General features: G+C 39.6%; 1 protein-coding gene across 3 annotated transcripts in view; it reads left to right on the top strand.

Annotated features, from left to right (window-relative positions):
- LOC127656848 (baculoviral IAP repeat-containing protein 6-like) overlaps positions 1-21395 on the top strand; it is a 191222-nt gene that overhangs the window by 107602 nt on the left and 62225 nt on the right. For all 3 annotated transcript variants that reach the window (XM_052145341.1, XM_052145340.1, XM_052145342.1), the window contains exons 63-65: positions 5021-5238; positions 7024-7188; positions 7611-7776. In XM_052145341.1, coding sequence (XP_052001301.1) covers positions 5021-5238; positions 7024-7188; positions 7611-7776 — 549 coding nt within the window. The remainder of the gene's footprint in view (positions 1-5020; positions 5239-7023; positions 7189-7610; positions 7777-21395) is intronic.

The raw sequence follows: 21395 nt of genomic DNA, 5'->3' as shown, positions 1-21395 counted from the left end.
TCAGAAATACTATCGATGAGAACAGGCACAGAGTGAGAAAGTGTGTGAGAGTGTGTGTGAGAGAGAGAGAGAGAGAGAGAGAGAGTGAGAGAGAGAGAGTGAGAGTGTGTGTGTGTGTGAGAGAGAGTGTGTGTGTGTGTGTGTGTGTGTGTGTGTGAGCGCGTGCGAAAGCGGGGTCTTTATGCAGTCATTGATTAGCCACTAATGATATGCAGGTGCGTGTAATCAGAACTCAGGGAGTGCCAGTATGCTAGTTAATAATAAAGTGTTTCTTAAGCTATACATTTATATGAAATAATGTGTAGTTAACAGTTTGTGTTTCTTTACATGGCCTATTAAAGAGTACACCCAATTATTTCCACACAATACTGTAAAGATATTATAAACTGATTATGTAAAAAAACAACACCGTATCGGATCGGGATCGGTATCGGCCAATACTGAGATTTGCGATATCGGAATCGGAAGTGGAAAAAGTGGTATCGGGACATCCCTATAATGTACTGTATATTCAGTAGATAATGTGTAATTTGTCATGTTTACATTCTGCATTCATGGTGCTAATGGTAATACGCTATACATGGTCATAATATGCACCGGTTATCCTTTGTTATTGTATTTTATGGTTAGTTTTGTAAAAATAATCCACATAAGATCATGAAAATGGTTTATACTTGTTTTGTAAAGATAGACATTGATACTACTGCAAAGATGGGTGTACTCAACTCTGCCCTCCCATTGTGTTGACTGATCTCGACAGATTGAAGAAATTAACTGGAAAAATATGTTGCAATGTAGGTGGAGCACTGGGTCACGGCCACCCATCACAAATTGCAGTAGATACATGCTTAACAGCTACAAAAATTTTACTAAATATGCACACTGACGAGCTGTTTTAAAAAACCACAACAAACTTTGTTTGAAATGACATCACACCTGTTCCTCCTTTGATTTTACTTTAAGTATATTGGTATTGATCAGTAATATTTATTTTATTGCCAAAAAATATATATATATATATCATTAAAAAGTAATTTCACATTATATTTGTGTGTGCCATGTTATTTTTCAGATTAAGGTCATTAACTAAGCAAAACGCTAAAGCTAAATCAAGTTTCCCAAGCACGTCATGTGAGGAGTGCTTTTTCTGTGGCACATATGAGTGTTCAGTTTGAATGGCCCCTTAGAAGATAGCTGACTATGTAGACAAATGGATGTTAATAATGGATCGATAATCAATTAATTGTTGTTTAGAATTTGGTCAATTAACCTGATCAATCGTCGATTAATTCATTTCGGGGTAATGCATTCAGCAATCATGCCAGCAGACGTTGATAAGGCTGTCTATACAGTCATCCGCCACTAGAGGGCTCTTGCGCACTGCATGTCACGTCTTCGCATAAAACAACGACACACAGATTAAGGAGATTGCTCAGGGTAATCAGTGTTGGAGCATTTCTCCATATATTAACATTGTTTTCTGCGTACACTTGATCTGCTGGACTCCTTATTACATCCCAACCTACAATTATGTCAGTGATCGTCAGGGAAGGCACGAAGACCAATTAAGCTGACATCTCACCAGCACCAGAGAAACATTATGTTCTGTAGGCTACTGTGTTTACGCAGCATGTTATGATTTTACTTAATTAAAAAAAAAAAAACAAGTCCAAAGGTTCAAAATATTCCATGATCCACAAGGTGAAGTTTTAATTAACTCAAAAATGTATACAAGTTAGTATTAACTAATTCGTTAACAGATTCACAAATTCGTACTAAATATAGCCTACATTTATTAAAATACATGGAACTAAGAATATTTTAAGAGGAAAAAGCCAATACATAAGCATTTCTTAAGTGTATTAATTTTAAATTATATTTAAAGATTAGGCTACATGCACATATTATGTGTTGTCCTGTAATTAACGTGAATCCATTAATGAATTGCTCATTTCTATGACGATTGATTATGAAACATTTCTAAAAATTGACATCCCTAGTAGATAATTGACAGTGACTCCGCTCACTATAGTTTGGTATAGAGCTACTGCATATGTGTTTGATGATCTGACACATCTTAGAGGGTCTTAAACCCTAGCTGCCCCCAACTGCCTCAGGACTCAAGACTCTCCTGTGTCCACGCAACACCACAACTGAGAATGGTCCTGATGCATACACCCTGCAGGCAGATACAGGCTAACACTGAATTGCCCCTACAGGAAGCATTGATTGGGTTACTGCATTGTTGGTTCATTGATTGGTTTAATTGAGCCTGGATTGGTTTTCCACTGTGTATTTCTGTCAGTCTAGACTGTTGATTGGTCAGCTGATTGCTTAAACTGGTTAAGTGCTATGGAGTGCTAGAGAAAATATTCCACAGATACAGTGTATTCAGAAATTATTCAGATCCCTTCTTTTTTTCACATTTTGTTATGTTGTAGCTTTATCATAAAATCCTGATCCTTTTCTCATCAATCTGCACTCCATACCCCATAATCAGAGGTGTAGTGGTAAAAAAAGAGGTGGGTAAACTATAAATTCTGGTTGACCACGGCGTGGTCACCCGGTAAGGTGGGCCACTGCCTACCGATGTATGTGTATCCTGATGACATCGCTATAGGCTATCATTTGATGGTACTACCAAGGGTATCACTGGTTGTTCCCTCATCATAGGTCACACAATCACTATTCAATTCATACATTAATCTAAGTTCTTGTTAAAGAGACCCAAGAAGGAATAATATGGTTGAAATCTATAAAGTTTACTAAATGACAAAACAGAGAGAACAAAAATATTTAAGAGAGAGAGAGGGAGGCTTATATCCAGGGCTTCCAATGCAGTGCACTTGTACATAATGATTAGGGATTTGGGATTATTTTCATAGTCGATTAATCTGTTGAATATTTTCTCGATTAATCAATTAGTTGTTTGGTCTATAATATGTCAGAACAATGTGGATCAGTGTTTCCCAAAAGCCCAGGAGGATGACGTCCTCAAATGTCTCGTTTTGTCCACAACTCAAAGATATTCAGTTTACTGTCACAGAGGAGAGAAGACACTAGAACATATTCACATTTAACAAGCTGGAATCAAAGAATTTTTGCCCGCCACAATATCAACGTTGACCGCCACACATTGATTTTCGGTTTATTTTTTATTTCTTACTAAGCCTATTTAAAATCGTATTTGATTGCAGAGAGCCGTAGCGCATTTGCGCAGCACTAGGCTACCTCTCGCTCGTCCCTCTCTCTCTCTCTCTCTCACCCGTACCTCTCGCGCTCTCTCTACGTCATGGAACACCGCTGCATAAATCTGTCCAACACAGCACTGTCAGTTATTACTTATTAGCCAGCATGCAAGGAGCCTAGCTAATAAGGAGAGCTAAGTTATTGTTAGAATACAGCTGGATTTTTGAGGTCAGCACGCTGTATATAGATGGTAGTAGTCAATATCGTTGCACGCGCATGGGAAACACTGGCAGCAGCGCATTATGAAAGACTTCGTCTTAGGTTTAACAACCTATGAAACTAATAATGAACAATATGAAACTAAAATGACATAAGCTTAATTTAAAATGGCTTAGGAACTATCTATTTAGAGGTGGATAAACGCAATTTAGAGGTGGATAAACCTAAAAATAGGTGGTAAACGCTATTTCCGAATTTTGGGAAGTGCGTAAACGGCGTTTACGTGCGTTTAGCCTCCACTACATCCCTGCCCATAATGACAAAGCATTTTTGATAACATTGCAAATTTATTTCACATTGACATTAAGTATGCAGACCCTTTGACATGACACTTGAAATTAGGTCAGATGCATCCCATTTCTCTGGATCATCTTTGAGATGTTTCTGCACTTTGATTGGAGTCCACCTGTGGCTAATTCAATTGATTGGACATGATATATGGTCTCACAGCTAAAAATGCATATCAGAGCAAAAACCAAGCCATGAGGTCAGAGGAACTGCCTGCAGAGCTCAAAAACAGGATTGTGTTGAGGCACAGATCTGGGGAAGTCTGCAAAACATTTTGGCTGCATTGAAGGTTCCCAAGAGCACAGTGGCTTCCAAAATTCTTATAGATTTGGAAAAACCAGGACTCTTCCTAGAGCTGGCCGGCCAAACTGAGCAATCGGGGGAGAAGGGTCTTGGTAAGAGAGGTGACCAAGGCCACGTGGGGAAATGGGAGAAACTTGTAGAATGACAACCATCACTGCAACACTTCACCTATCTGGGCTTTATGGCAGAGTGGCCAGACGGAAGCACCCCTCAGTGCAAGACACAAAAAATAAAGTACCTAAAGTACTCTCAGACTGTGAGAAACACGATTCTGTGGTCTGATGAAACAAAGTTTGAGCTGTTCAATTCCAAGCATCATGTCTTGAATCCATGGACCGCTCATCACCTGCGCAATACCATCCCAATGGCAAAGCATGGTGGTGGTAGCATCATGCTGTGGGTTTTTCAGCAGCAGGGACAAGAGGACTGGTCAGGGTTGAAGGAAAGCTGAACGCAGCAAAATACAGAGATATCCTTAATGAAAACCTAGTCCAGAGTGGTGACCCTAAGCACACAGCCAAGACAATGTAAGTGTGTCTTTAGGACAACTCTTTGAATGTCCTTGAGTGGCCCAGCCAGAGCCCGGACTTGAACCCAATCGAACATTTCTGGAGTCACCTAAAAATGGCTGTCCACCGACGGTCCCATCCAACCTGACAGAGCTTGAGAGGATCTGCAGAGAAGAATGGCAGAAAACCCCCAAATCCAGGTGTGCAAAGCTTGTTGCATCATACCCAAAAAGACTTGAGACTGTAATCGCTGCCAAAGGTGCTTCAACTAAGCACTGAGTCAAAGGTCTGAATACTTATGTCAGTGTCAAAAAAAAGGCCACATTAGATTGTCCCATATTTAACAAATTATTGTAGGATTTTCTTTGCAGCTATGTGTAAACTCTTAAGCGTTAAATAAAATTCTTCCTCTAAAACAATTTCGCTTGTTCTCCCCATCTCTGTCCTTCAAGGTCACATCTTGCAGTCTCCTTCAGCTAATGTTCTGCCAACATTGCCCTTCCACGTCCTGCGTTCCTTGTTCAGCTTGACTCCTCTAACCACGGACGATGGGCTTCTGTTAAGACGTATGGCTCTTGAGATCGGTGCCATCCACCTCATTCTGGCCTGCCTGTCCGCCCTCAGCCATCACGCACCCAGAGTGCCCAGCGGCAGCATCAACTCTAGTGAGGTCAGTGTTAACCTACACCCTCCTTGTACCTATTGTTTATCATTCAATCAACAAAATTGTGCACTTTTGGATCTGAGCAACATGATACATGTCACGAGAAATTGGCATGGTTATGATGTCAAAATCAGGAGCACATTCACATATGGCCACACAGATTTATATATTCAATATACAATATTCAGCAACTTGACACACCCTGATAAACAACAGTATGAACTGTGCCTGTACTTCTAATTTACATATAGTCTTAAAGGTCTGTTTAATTCTAAGGTTCAGAGATAGGGTGGAATTCCGAATTGTGTTGTGCATGAAACCTTGAATATCAACAAAAGTGGACTTCATGATAAAAAATAAAAGAGTGAAAAAAGTAAGCTATAGCCCCTTTAACTGCTGCTTTCGATTGATTGCTGACGTGTATGCATTGGGTGGGCCGAACACTCATGTAAAGACCTTAATGGAGATGTTTTTGTTTTTTCAGACAGAGACATGTCATTTTATTAATGACTGTAGCCCTTTACAGGCTGCTGAAGGACTCTTTATTCAAAGCCCTTGACTTAATGAGGAGGGGCAAATGTGTGCATGAGAGAACAACCGCTCATTCAGGTGTAGTCCTTCATTATGAGGGAAGCTGTAGAGAGGAGTTTGACAGCTCTTTTAGTCATTAAGTGGTTCTGAAGAGTTTCATTTGGCTGAAATGGAAGTCTTTTCATAAAGGACAACAGCAGCACAATCATAATGAGAAAATAATGAGAGAAAAAAAACGACCATCATCAGTCCTCCTATACTGAAGAAAATGACTTTCATAAGAATCAATTGCCAGCAAGTCAGCCATCCCAGAGTTCTTTTTTAAATTCCACTGTTTAAGAAAAAAAAAAACAACTGTAGTCCTGGATGCTGGGTTGTGTGTTTGCATGGATTTATAGTTTGGTGAGGGGTGGGTTTCAGGTTGGGGTATTTGAACATTGGTCAGTGGCCTGTCAGGCATAAGGGGCATCTTTGGGGCTGCAGAAGTATTGGCATAGAAAATATTGAACCTCTCATCCGAAGACGAGCACTGCAGTCAACATGAATTTATTCTCTCTCTCTCTCTCTCTCTCTCTCTCTCTCTCACTCACTGATTTTCTCTGTCACACTTCTCAAATGACAAAATCAGCTGACGTCAGAGCTGTAGCACAGTGGTTAGTTCATGTGACACGTTGAGCCATAATGCTCGTGCAAGTGATGCAGGTTTCGTAGTCACCACGTGGACCTACTAAGTAGTGGGAATTGGGCATTCCAAATTTCAATAAATGTTTCCTTTTGCAAAAAGCAGAATCGGCCCAAAATGGGCCGTTCTTTCATGTTTGTTGAAAGAGGAAAGCAAGATTTAGGTAGCAAGAGACAAAAAATATTTAGAAAATTCAATAAAAAATCATATCCCTACCCTCTAATCGTCACTGTCCTTATTAACAAGTTAATAGCTAAGTTTGTTTGGCAGATGCAGCACATCCTCACCCCTCATAATGTTGCTGAAGTATTGTTAAGATTTGTGAACATTGTTGGGTTAACTTACTATCTTTCCTTAGAGCAAGCTAACAGCTGGATGTCACATCTTTTAAGATCTGTGTGTGTGTGTGTGTGTGTGTGTGTGTGTGTGTGTGTGTGTGTGTGTGTGTGTGTGTGTGTGTGTGTGTGAAGAAAGAAAGCAGGAATCAGAGTTTAAATGAGAGGAATAACCATTTTCGGCCATATCTCTGACAAATGAGTGATCATGTCCAGTTTGATGGGAACCTGTTTGTATTTCAGCCACAGGTCACCAGCGGACATGCCGGTGGCACCACAGAAGAGCAGCAGCTATACTGGGCCAAAGGAACTGGCTTTGGGACGGGCTCCACAGCATCAGGCTGGGATGTAGAGCAGGCCCTGACCAAACAGCGTCTAGAGGAGGAGCATGTGACCTGCCTGTTACAGGTGTGTGTGTGAGGGTTGGAGGGTCTAGATGGTAACCGTCCTAATGTGAAAAGTCCCATGAAGGTTGCGTCTGACATTCATACTATGTTTTTTATGTTTATTTGGAGTCCTGTAGAAACCCTTCACTCTAACCTTACCAATACCCCTAAACCTAACCCTAAATTTAACTTTAGTAGCAGCAAATGCAACTCTCACAAGACTTTCACAGTAGGACGTTTACCATCTAGTATAAACTGTAAAAATAAAGAATGAAAGCCAGAGCGGTGGTTTAGTGGTTCGTTTATGTTCCAGACCCAATGAACCGTGTTGCTCACATGGGAGATTCGGATTAATTGGCAACATCTACTGTCATTCATATTCTTTGTATATTGTGCCTACCTTTTGTGTAGATGTCTGATATCTTTTGTTTTTGTGTCTGTCAGGTTTTGGCAAGCTACATTAACCCATCGGGCTGCATGGATTCTGGTGAGACACTCTCAGGAGAGATCAGAGATCTCAGCAGCTCACTGCTGCCATCCGTCCTGCAGGAACTTCTCAGCCAGTCCTGTCTTATCCCTGCCATGTCCTCATATTTACGCAACGATTCAGGTAGGAGATGCCTGTCAGATCTGAGTATGCATGTCACATAGGAAGACATGGTCTGTGATTTTTACAGATTTGCTGTTTTTAAAATAAAACCTTCTGCTTTTAAGTAGATTTAGTAGCATTATTTTATTAGTACCTGAGAGAAAGATACTGTATTTTAAGGTTCTCTTTGTGTATGGAAACAGCAGGTGGAGCCCCTGCCTCTTTATAGAGATCTCTCTCTCTCTCAATCATGTTTTTCTTCTCAGTTTTACTTACCACAGAATGTGCCATTGAGTGATTATAGCATTTACTTGGAGCAGAGCTTAGTAGCACTCCTACATTTTGACGAGTATACATCATTTATAAGGGTAGTTGACATTTAACATGGACATTAACTTTTTTTAATGCATAATTAGATTCTAAGATGACCAGATGCATTGCATGGCCTGTTGTTGTAGGCAAGAATCTTGAAGTAACTGCTGCTTGGTTAAAAGTGTGTGTGTGCTAGTATATTCTACTACATACCTGTGTTAAGAGCCAAGAACAAACACTGCTTTGCTTTTTGGTATTGGAGCTCTGTCAGATTGCTTTGAGTGTTGGTGTTTGAGTGTGCAGGGTGTTTATTTCTTCATGCTTATTTAAAGAAGTGCCAATAAAATGATGAGTGTAGTAATTGGCTCCAGATTTTAGCTGGAGGTTTCAACCACAGTTTGTGACTCCAATCAACAACACACAAATGTTTGCATTCTAAACTTGCACAACCAGCAGGGGGAGCTAATTTGGTCAATCTTTGTGGTAACAACTGAGAGCGAGAGACACACACACACATTGGTAAAGAGTGTGTGTTTTGTGCTGTTAGATCTGTAGTTTGTCTTTGTGGCAGTGAAACAGGAAATGAGCATCTCAGGTCAACTCTGCTGTAATAATGCCCCATCCAGCTGATGAACGGGAGGGAGAAGAGACAAGAAGAGGTGGACTACTGCTTCTAAAAAGCATTAGGAAACAGCCTGAGGCAAAAAAACTGAATATATGTTTGCAGCATAGAGCTCTGTGTGTGTTTGTGTATGTGAGTGGCCACAAACAAATTTTCATTGAGGAAGTGAAGACTGGTCTATGGATGGATCATAATGTTCAACTTGTCATGCAACAACTGACTTGTCTATTAGTGAGGTTGACTTGTTTTCATAATTTTTTGTTGCAGCTCTTTAATGAGTGTGCTGACAACATGCTGTGCTTTAGACAGGTTGCATGGTAAAACCCTCTGAAAAAAAGTTTGTTTTTAAGATTAAAGCATCATCACTACTAAGCATTGCGTTTTTGCTGATGCTGCAATTTTCATCACATACTGTGCGCGGAGCAATCCGCAACGTGCACACCTGAAGTAGTGGTCAGTGGTGGCTCAGCGGTTAACCCTCTGGGGTCGACGGACGTGCCGGCACGTCCTGTTGGATTTTTTTATCATTACAGCAGAAACAACATAAAATACTCCGTCATTTTGGGTATACAGACAATAATAGACATCATTAGAGACTATAAAGGGTGTACTTTTATTTGTGTACACTCACAATAATAACTAAACCTTGTGCTTTTGTAAAATAAAGAAAATAAAAAGGGTGAGCTTTCAGCAGTCTCTGTGTTCTCCTGCAATGTAATCGGTATGAAAAAATGTGATGTACATGTTTCAGCTGGCTCACCTAATTTATCTACCTATTATAGACTTGATCCAGCCGAGGATACAGTTTCGGACAAGTCATTTAGTTTTCATTAGTTGACATGCTATTGTATATAAACATGTACATATTTTACTAGTGGGACTGTTTCAGACTTGCCAGCCAGGATTCAGAGTATTGACATTTGAAATATGACTCTTAAAATGCAAGATTTAGTTACATTTAAATGCTGTTTCAGCTAAAGCAGGTATTTAAAATGTATGCTGTATGATATAAATATGATATGTAATATGATATCAAAATAATATGAATGTTTAGATTTATATTTTGTCTAGTGTTTATGCTGCCACATTATCATCAACAAAGCTTGTGCTTGCAAATATGTGCTCAGGTTAAGTGTATTTACCTGAGTAAAATGCACTTTAAATATGCCCATATTAGAAAATCACCATCTTATAATGATTTCTGAAGGAGCATGTGACACTGAAGACTGCAGTAATGATGCTGAAAATTCAGCTTTGATCACAAATTGCATTTTACAATATATTCAAATAGAAAACAGATTTGTTTATATTGTAAAAAGTGTTCACAATATCACTGTTTTTACTGACTTAAAAAAATTGTTTTTTCAAAAACCATGCATAAATGTTATTTTCTCAAAAATACAAACATGTACATACATGTTGTTCACATATTATTATAGCCCAGTTTGTGTTGAATACAGTGCCATCAGACTTAAGCCATTAATATGTTTTTAAGCAACTGAAAAAAGCACAAATGTCAAGGCATGTCAAAACTTCTCCAGGGCCCAAAACACCCTCATACCCCAGAGGGTTAAGGCTCTGGGTTACTGACCGATAGGTCAGGGGTTCAAGCCCCAGCACCGCCAAGATACCACTGTTGGGCCCTTGAGCAAAGCCCTTGACCCTATCTGCTCCAGGGACACCTTGCGCTGACCTTGCACTCTGAACTTGGGATATGTGAAAACAACTGCATTTCATTGGCTCTGTACCTGTAATCTGCACAATGACAATAAAGTTGAATCTTAATCTTAAAGGCTACTGTGCAACACTAAGTTAACATAGAACCATCTATTGGAGCATTTCTTTTCTCGTTTTACTTTTACCAGATTTTGTCAGGGGTTTGTCCAAATCTATAACCCTAAGTATGAGCAATAGTATAGTGATGCTTGCCTAAAAATCATCAGTTAATACATTGTGCTATCAGTTTTTATACATAAGATTGCCAGTTGTGGTAACTTGTGTGTATGTGCTGCTGTCTCCACATTGTTTTCTTCTGTTTATTTCATAGTCTTCTAAAAGCTGTTTTCATTATGGGGACATCACACACTCCTACACACAGCATCCCTGACATATGCTGTAAGGCTCATATATAACGTTAGTGGATGTGTGAATGCATTCATGTGAAACAGTGCTGACGTGGTTTAGTCAAGTAGGGCAAGTTTTCGAGGTGTTAGTCTTTCGTTTATGTGTAAACAACAGTTAGCACTTTGTTCTCTCATTGCACTCTCCAAAAAACGTCCTCCATTTTGTCTCACGATGTGTTTGAGAGCGGTGGGATGAATCAGTCCAGGCTTTTGTGTACTGTTATCAGTCTAACGGTGGGTTGCACCAAAAAAGATTAGGCTAAATTGAGTTTAGAGGTAATCCAGGGTTTGTTGATCAAGTTTTATTTAAATAAATGTTGTGTTGCACCACTTAATTTGAAATACGGTTTAACAAATCAGAGTTCTAAGTTTAAACCTGTCATTAAAACCTTCACTTGCAATTAATTTTGTCTGCCATGATGGATTCTGAACCTAGCTATTGGTCGTTAGTACAGCGCTAATCAAGCAGGTTGAGAAAATGTTGCAGCAACGTTTCGAATGTCACAAGTCTTAAAATATGGCAGCATAATTTAAGAAAAAATAACCATAAGATGAAACGTGAAACAAGTGGCACAGGTTTGGATAACTGCCTCCCCGCTTGTCAGCACCACTATTGTGGCCAAAAATAAAGTGCCAAGGCCGAATGAAGCGGACAGGATAGAGGAGGTGAGCAATAATGATCACCTGTCACTTGTCAACAGTCTCATTAAATGTCGAATCCTCGAGAGACCCGTTTCTGTTCTGTACATACACAAAGGTGTTCACATATGTACAGAATAGGGAAGTGGGTTATCACCCCGACACCGTGATATTCGTGCCCCGGATTTGAAATCACACTTCACTGCCTACAGCCCAAGATTTTGGGCCATATTAAACACAAATAATATAGTAATAGCCTCTCTGAGGGCTTACGGAACATCCAATGTTCACTTACCTAGTCATTCATTTTTAATTGTAGGGTTGTCTTTTATTTAAACCACTTCAGCTGCGAGTTAATCCCTAACTGAGATTTAAATCAGTTGAAAGTATTGGAGCAATAAAGCTATAAGTTAATAAAGATTTACTGTGACATTTTATTGAGGATCAAAACAATGGTTTAAATGTAAACCTGATTAAAAAAAAAAAAGTTTGGTGCAAAAGAATTATCAGATAAATCCTTGATTAATCCTTATTGTTGCAACCCAACCTAGGTTTAAGTGTGCATCTGTGCATTGACAAATTGGCCTGTGAATAGCAAAAACGTGAAGAAAGCAGTTATGATTCATATGTCTTTGACCACTGCATCACGTGTAACACCCCACGTGGGTGACTTAAACTGGACCGACCCCAGGACACACACACACACACACACACCTCTACATTACTCCTTCTGTAACTGCAAGCTGAAATCTCTAAAGCATAAGTTCAATCCATATTCATATGCGTGTGCCAGGAGGTCATGTCCGTCAAACTGCTTGAAGTGCTATATTTCGCTTAAAGGGGTCATGACATGGTTTTTTTTATTGTATTATTATGTTCCCTTAGGTGCAATTATAGTATTCATATATTTTTTTTTAAGAAAAACTTTTAAAATCTAGTGATTTATGACCTTTTCCCACCCTGTTTCTCATCCTCTGATTCAAACAGTCTGTTTTGGGGGCGTTTTCCATTTAAGACTTCAGTGTTAACGCCCACTGTTATGATTGGCTAACGTCAGTGCCTATGTATCAATTATTGACGCTCCCAGCCAGAACAATATGCAAGTAAACTAAGTAAAAACACTGTGATTATTCATAATGAATGAAATTGCGCTTTAAAAAGTAGTTTAAAGTTTAAAATAGATTACTTACAGTTTGCGTCGTCGTTGTTCCCAGAATAGTCGGCACGGACTTATCTTTGAGCAACAGTTTTCTGGCAAAGCCAGCATCATATTGAGATTTGTTCTCAAAACAGTCATCCTTAAAATGTACAGAACAAACGCTTAAGTTAACACTGCCGTGACTGGGACGTCCGCAAAAAATAAACTGCATCCATTTTTCCCTGACGTCTGGATCTTTCGGCAGCTTATTCAGAGGTTTTGTTTGACCACAGCCAGGAACAGCACATCTGTGTGGCATCGTAATTTTCCTGTGCACAAGTAGTCTCTGTCAGAGCTCGCTGTCCATCGACTGAACACTTGTGAGGCGACGGCGATACTGAAATGAGCGTAGTCTTGCGCTTAAAGCGTAGTTATCTTGTGCTGGAGGCGGTCATATGCAAACGCTGTTACGTCACTTCTAACCGACACGTCACTTCTAACCATGAATCCAGAACGAGCTGTATTTTGAGCTTGATTAAATAAGTGATTCGTTTAGAATGGGGAGGACGTCTTAAAATATTAAACTTGCAGGACGTTTTAATGATACAAAGACCTCTTATATACCAAAAGATCAAGGCAAATTTGGTTTCTCATGTCATGACCCCTTTAAGCTCTCATGATTGGAAGAGGTGGCTGTACTGTGCAAATCCATAAGGTGTAGAGGGTTTACACAGACCTGAGAGCAGGTGTAGTGTTAACACTTGGGGTGTGCAAGACTAGTTGACTAAACGATACTGCTGCTGCTAGTTGGCATTGGAATTACTAGTGTTAACTTTTTTTGTGTGTCAGGTCCCGTCCACATTGACATTCATTTTGCTCATCAAAAATGTATGGTCTGAAGTAGTAAATTATTATTGTATGCTAAGGTATGCCTTTTTTTTCACACAATTTTTTATCAAGTTTATCAAGGCTAGTTTTCATCAAAGTACCAACTGCTATGGTTAAGATATCTTTTATTCAGTCAAGTTTTAGGACAAAATATTAGGTTTATGTTTCTCATAGGCCTTTTTTTCTATCCTAGCAATTTTTGTGTTATTAGCTAATTTTCTTAATCGAACAGCTGTAACATTATGTAGTAGATCATAGGCTAATGCACATTGCAAATATATGCAGCTATTTAGAACTTTTTTTTTTCCGTTTTACCTGTTAATTATTTTCAACAATGTGCTGATTGCTGTAAAATGTTGGGTAACTTTTACTAGGTCAATTATCTTTAGAACAAGCTATTAGGTTTGCTCTTATTAGTCTTGTACTGCCTATTCATTACATTTCAAATTAATATGCCTATTGGTTAACATTTTCCTTTTTCAGTAGCATTTATTTTAAAATTTGGCTGAATAATAGATTAAGTATTTCAAATGGATTGCATATACATACAGGTTTTTTTACTGTTTTATGTGGGTGTCTTTTTAGAAAAGTCAACTACAACATTTCAGTTTAAATGTCTGTGTAATTATTCGTTGCACACATCTGTAATTTATATTGACTTGAGAGCTGGTGTCGAAGGTTTTCAGAGCTTAGAACTGGTGTAGAAACACTCGCCTGCTGTATATGTGCTGCTTAAGTGAGTTGAGTTCACTGCCACATGCCTGGTGTGCGTCTCCCCAAGTGTTTGTTCCTGTGGGGAATGCCGGGATGCTCCATTTTGTTGCTGTGATGATTCATGAAGCTTTCCATTCAACTCTGAGAGTTGTAATTTCCACCTGTCAACTGGGAAAAGTGCAATGGAATGACACATAATGTCAGACTTCTAATTTGAAAACTCACGCAGATATCTTCAACTCCCATTTCGTTGAGATGCAGGTGTGTTACTTCACGCAAACATTTCGGCACCCAGGGCAGGGAGGTTTACAGTCAGTAACAAACATTCACTTTTATTAAATAATATCCATTAACGAGTCAAAGTTCTTACATTTAAATTACAATAAAACATGTTTAGCAAACGTTTTGAAGAGACCGTTGTTCAAAACACTGTTAATTACACTCTCTTTTGATTCTCGGAACGATAGCATTGCAGTGTTGTATATCAGTTTGGTTGCTATGAGATGTCTCTGAAAATCAATGTACCCCTCAAAACCACAACATAATCGATCTCAAAATAAAAAATAAGCTCCCCCTTTGACACGTTTGTGTTTAGTTGTCAGGTAATTGTAACTGAATTTCGAATTAAGTGAAAAGTCACATCATGCACGATCATCATTTTCATGTCGATCATTACTACCACATCCAAGTACTCGTGCGCATCCCTATGTCATAATTCCTAAAATCAATCTTTCACTCTGTGGCAACGCTCTATAATGCAAATCGCATGTTCAATAAAATCTCATGCTATGCGACTCTATACGGCGTGCCCAATTATTAGGCAAGTGAGTATTCTGATCTTATCATTATTTCCATGCACATTTTCCAACTCCAAACCATATAAACTTGAATGCTTATTGGATTCAATAGTTTTCAGGTGGTATGTATTGTTTAATGTGTGAGGGTGTGGTGAAAGTGACGAACACTTTATATCAAGGTGTGCATAATTATTAGGCAGCTTCATTACCACAGTTAAAATGGGCCAAAAAAGAGATTTAACTGACACTGAAAAGTTAAATATTGTAAAATGCCTTTCAGATGGATGCAACACTCTTGAAACGGCTAAATTTCAAGCGTGACCACCTGGCAATCAAATATTTGGTTGCGTCATTTTGTTACTTATTTGTATCTACTCTAAAAATTGAGAATAAATAATTGAGTTGCCTAATAATTGTGCACACTTATATATTCCCCTGAGGAAAAAAAAAAACTCACTTTCTCTTTGTTAAACAGTCAGGTTTGAGGTTCAATATCATTTTGGATTGACTGAGAGCCTTGTGTTTGTTCAACAATAAAATGAATCCTGAGGAATACAATTTGCCTAATAATTTGGCTCGCAGTGTAAAAGGTCTATGATTGGCTAGTAAATGTTCACTCACCAGTGAATGAGCTGTATAGTGGAGAATAGGGATGCCCTAGTGTGTGTTTTGACCGTTAGATTACTGTCTGAGAAAAAAAAATCACGGTTAAACTGTTTTACGATTATTTGCACATTTTCTTATTATGCTACAGCACTGATGCAAAAAATATGTATCATAACAATTGGAAATATTTCTGGGGTATGTGGATGCTAAGGGAAGCCCTATAATAAGAAAACCGATAAATACACACACACACACACACACACACACACACACAATAAAAAAAATAGGAGGTAATAAGTGACGCTCCAATCTAGGGCACGACACCACTTATGTGCATCCTGAGCTCAGTGATGTGCTAATGTAACCATAGTTCTTCAAAAGTGTACATGTATGATTATTGTGGGTGTGCAACATGTAGTTCATGGCATTCAGCAGTTTTATTTCATCTGCAACAGTTTATTAAACAATCCGTTGTCTGTCAGACACCCCAACATAAAGAATCGGCGATAGACTCTATGTAAATTCTGTCCACAGCACCTTAAAATAAACCTGTGGACTATGCATAATTAGAACATTGCGTACAGCAGGTAATTTAAAGTCCGATCTAAAATTGACATTTATTGTTGAACGCGGTGAATTTGTACAGAAGCAATGCTTTAAATAATGAGGACGACTTAAGATGCAACTTTTCAAGTTCACCCACTGATAGTAACTACACGCTCCGTTATATTTTGGAAATTGTGTGTTTAAGCTTCAGTTTCACATGAATTGACTGAGTATGAATGAATTATTATTATTATTATTATTTATTATTTATTATTAAATTGAAAGTTCCATGTTTAATCTGTGACAAGAATTTTCTAATTTAGGCTTACAAAATCTTATGAAAAACTATTTTATATTATATATTTATACATTATGTGACAGCCCTGGTGGTTGCTCTGATTTGTGTCAGCGGGTGTTGGGGGAGCGTTCCTTGGTTGCTCGGCTGATGGGCACAAGGATAAAGATGTCTTGCTCTCCCCTTGATTCCAGTACTGCTGGGAGGCTGGTTTGACTATTATTTGGACAATTTGAAACATCTTTATTTTCTTTTGTTTAAATATATTAATTTCTTTATGCTAATTTGAGTGTTGCCTTTTTTTCATGTTGCCTGCCAGGAGCCAGGCTTGTGTAACAATTATATATATAATATCTTTGCCTCATATAACTAAATATTTAATGGTTTTAAACATGGTTTCTAAAATCTTCTGGTTAAATTAACAGTAACATTTATAATCGTGGTTAATAGTTAAACTGTATAATCACAGCATCCCTAGTGGAGAAGTAGTTATTAGCACAGTAGTCCTTTCATTGCATGTTGAGAGTAAAAGATTGATATTTGATCAGGAAATCTGTATCAATACCCAGCCCTAGTTGAGAGCTTGTCTAGAGGGTTTACTCTAACCTGAGAGCTGGTAGCGTTTACACTGACCTAAACTCAGGTGTTAAAGGTTTACACGAACTTGAGAACAGGTGTAGAGGGTTTGCATAGAGCTAAGAGCAGGTATAGAGATTTTATGCTGATATGAGAACTTGTGTAGAAGGTTTTCACTGACCTGAGAGCTAGATGAGAGGGTTTAAATTTGTACCCAAAAGTGAGCGAAATCGGACAAAACCTCAATTTTGGGACATCCTCATTAGGAAAGATGATCCATACATCAATTTAAAATAAATTTAAATTCTAATAATGCTAAAGAAAATTATGTTAGGGTAATGTTTAAGGTTTGTTTAGGTTTATAGTAATTATAGTTAGCCTTATATAAAAACAATAAAAGTCTATGGTATGTACCCATTAAAATATATGAGCAAAGTTGTGTGCGTGTGCACAGGTTCCAGAGGCTGTGGATGTGATGTGTTTAGAGTAGATTCTGAAGCCTCATTCTCATGCATGGAGCTCCCATCAGCCATCTCTTCCTCTCTCGATCACATGTGACAGGAAACTGACCTCTGCATTTTCAAAGGGCTTAAAAATACCTCCATCACCGATAGAACAGAGGCAAGAAAATAGAAGACAGAAAACCAGTAACCATCACTGCCACATCCTCTTTCCTTTCTCTCTTTGCAACTCTCCTCTGTATGTTTCACCTGTCTCTTTTTACAGTGAGCTGAGTTTTATGTACACACAAGCACACACAGACCGAAATGCTTGACACTTGCATACACACAAAAATGCAGGGCAGCATAGAGGTCTGCACGGGCCTTAAAATTAAACCCAACCTGTACCCGAGACTGTGTGGCCTGACCTTACCTGGCCCAAATGATACCGTCAGATTTTAAGCCCGAATCCATAATTTCTTACAATCTAATTTCTTCTCCTAGCAAGTACTTTTGCAATAGGCTGTGCTTTATGTTAGCATATAGGCAACATTTGTAACAGTACTGAAACAGTAAACATACACAGTTTTAACAAGCCACCGCAGCTCCTTAGTACACTAGAGCAAAAGGGGAAAAAGCATTGACTTACCGTTTATTTGCTGAAACTTCACTTGGTTAAGATCAATCTGGAATAAAATGAAACACTGCAACAGTCCCTCTCTTGGTGCAGAACAATCTGGAATAATGTGAAACACTGCAACAGTCCCTCTCTTTGTGCAGAACAATGTGCTAAAAATGTGTTTACATAGGAAAATAATGGGAAAACAGAACAGATGAGCGCAAAAACATGTTCGATGTGAACCTGTAACTCGTCCATTCCTGCGTTTCCGTGAGTGAGAGCGTGTGCGCGAAACGAGTTCGGTAAGCCTGTTTATTTTTTCATTCATACAAACCTGAAGTCGACCCTAGCCCGAAGTCCTACTTGAAAAACTGATTCGGAACTAGCCTGAAACTCTAGGCCAGCACGAGTATGATTGGGCAACTTCAAATGTTCTCAAATTTAGATCTTTCACAAGCAACAAAAACAGACAATGATATAGCTAAAATAATTTATATATTTCCACAGACACAAACATGCAACACACAAAACTACACTGAGTTGTCTGAAGACATCCCAATCCATAGCATATAATTTTATTGATCAGATTCCTTATGGCACAGTACATCTAATATGTAATCATGTATTGGCACAAAAGCTTTTACTTTGCGCAGAAACATTGTCTGACAATGCCCTTAAATCGGAGAGAAAACTCACACTCATATTTGTATTGTTTTGTTTATCTTCCACCAGTCAGAACAAGAGAGGAACTGTAATGAAAAAGAGTGTCTCTGTCTACTTTTCCAAATGTCACCGAACTGTAGCAAGCCCCCACGAGGTCCAGCTATCAGAACTTGTAAATTGGTCCACCATCCCAAAGAGTCTCATTCTCTCTTTTATTTTAATAGAAAAATATTTCATAATTGTTCCATGTTATTGCAGAGCCTTTATCCATTAGTGGATTAGATGTCTAATATGAAAAGAACCATTCCATTGGCATGTAACACTTTGTTTGTTCAATATGGTCTTTCTGCATATGTGTAACCTTGTAATTGAAGTCAGGCAGTGCTCAATGTTATTCCTATTGATGGGCAAATGTAAGGTCCCTTGGCCCATGACCATGTCCTTTGAGGCTGCGTATCTAGTATATCCAAGAATCATTCTCCTAGTGTCCAGAACTCTGTATTAAAAAGTCTGCTGTCACATGAATACATCGATACATCTGCCCTTAAATTAGTGGTCATGAGGCAAGTGTCACTTTCCCTGTCCTGACCGGCCCAGTGTCATCTTCCATGTTCCTCTCTGTAAGACGTAGACCCCTCTGTCATATCGATTTTCGACACCTCCCCTTACTTCCACCTGCCCCCTGCCACGTGAACCTCCTCACAGGGTGGTGTAGATGTAAACAAAAACGATGACAAAAAGGTTCAGAAAGGTTCCGATGATCCCCAGCAAGGCCAAGATGGACTCTTCTCGTTCTTCTTTACCCTCCTGCGCCCGAACCTCCTCTATACTGACGGTGGTCGTCCCCATTCTGGCCCTCCACCTCTGACTCCAGGATGTTTATCTGGGGAGAAACAGGAGAGCAACGTGAGACGCATGGATGGACAGATGTACTCACAGAATGAGATGGTCAAACAATTAACTCTTAGTTTCTCACTCAATCTGTCTCTCATTTTCCTTGGTCTGATCCCCTATGTTCTCAGACAGGCAGTAGAAGCACAAATCCAGAGCCCAGACTAAACGGTTAGGTAAATCACTCTGTTGAGCAGCACGGAGGGTGAAATTTTCCTCTCTCAGATTGCTCTGTTGCGAGGTTGGAGTAATGAACACAAAAGAGGATGTCTTCCCCCCTTCATGATGGATTCCCCCTCTGAAAAGGATATTTCCCTATGGAGCTGCTAAAACAGGGAGACTTGTGGCAGCCGAGATTATTTACTGTACGTTTAAGTCTTCTCACTTGCTATTTGCCTCCTCCATACAGGCTTAATCATTTCTCTTTCTTTTTCTCACCACCTCTTCCATGCACAATGCTGTCTTTTAGGTATTGTGTGTGTTCCCTGTGCAATAGCACACAAAAGGGGGTTTAACATGGTGCCACATTCGTTGGGGGACACAAACACAAGCAAGCAACTAGGTACCAGTACATCAACCTCGATAAGCAGCCTGGGGCCAAACATGCAGCTTGGCTCCAGAAAGGAACGGTGAAGTAGACAGTGGTGAGCGAGCAAAGCAAGACAATAAAGTAGTTAGAAAGACAGTAATACAAATGTTATGATTGACTCAAATGACTGACGCGGATTTCGAGTAAATATTAAAATGCAGAAAATGTAGCAAGAAATAAGGAGTCTTACCCTTCTGCGTGGGAGATCATGGGGAAGAAACGGCATGCTGTGTGCTCATCACAGGAGAGGCATATCTTGGCTGGCGGCAACACGAGGGCCAGCTGGCCAAACGTCCATGCAATGTTCCTGAGATGGTAAAGAGAAAAAGAGAGCGAAATGAAAGGTGGAGAGAGGGAAAGAAAGAATGGAGATTGAGTAGGTCTACAACACCATCTCCTTGAGCCGTGTGTGTTACGCAGACTACAATCTCAGTCCCCAACATCCCTCCCCTTCTATCTCACTCTCTCGATGTCTCTTTCTCCCTCTGGGTTTCTCTCGTTCTATCTGTGTCAATATTCCAGCCTCCTTATGTATTGCCAGCCTGAAGAAGCCCTTCCTTTTATTTCCACACTCATTCAGTCCTTTTTTTCTTTTTTCTTCCTCTTCCTAGCGTTGTTTATTTTTGATTCTCTGCTTGAACAGCTCGCACCATTCATTCAAGGGGTCTCTGAGAAATCCGCTCCCTTCTCTCCTCCCCTCCCTCTCCACACCCCCTCCTCTCTTCCTATCTCCCTCTCTCCTTTTTTCCAAAAGCCCCCCTTCTTAAAATCACTCCTATTCTTAGTCCCCCCCACCTCTCTCTCCCTACCCCGTCCCTCTTTCTCACCCAAACACACACTCTTGCTATTCACACACTCTTGTCCTTCCCTCTTTCACTGTTGTCTATCTGACCTCTTAGCATCTAAAAAGAGAAGCGGCTCAGCATTTGTAACTAACATTCGCCCCCACCTTCTCTCTGATTTGCCTCTTCTGCGATTGTCTTCTTGCTCTCCTCTTTTTCCATTGGTGTAGAAGCAAGCTACAGATGTGTGTAGACACCTTCAGACCAAGGCTGGCTATGCTCAAGAGATCAGCAACCTGCAGCAATGAGCTCCCCACCCTGCCGTTCTCTGTCCGTTGCCGATGGCAGTTGTGTGGTTGTAGGTCCCGTCTCGAAGCCTGAGAACGCGGTGCATTGCATA

This window comes from Xyrauchen texanus, chromosome 16, assembly GCF_025860055.1.
Source record: "Xyrauchen texanus isolate HMW12.3.18 chromosome 16, RBS_HiC_50CHRs, whole genome shotgun sequence".
Lineage (NCBI taxonomy): Eukaryota > Metazoa > Chordata > Actinopteri > Cypriniformes > Catostomidae > Xyrauchen > Xyrauchen texanus.
The sequence above is the reverse complement of the archived record's forward strand: the minus strand, read 5'-3'. Positions and strand labels throughout refer to the sequence as shown.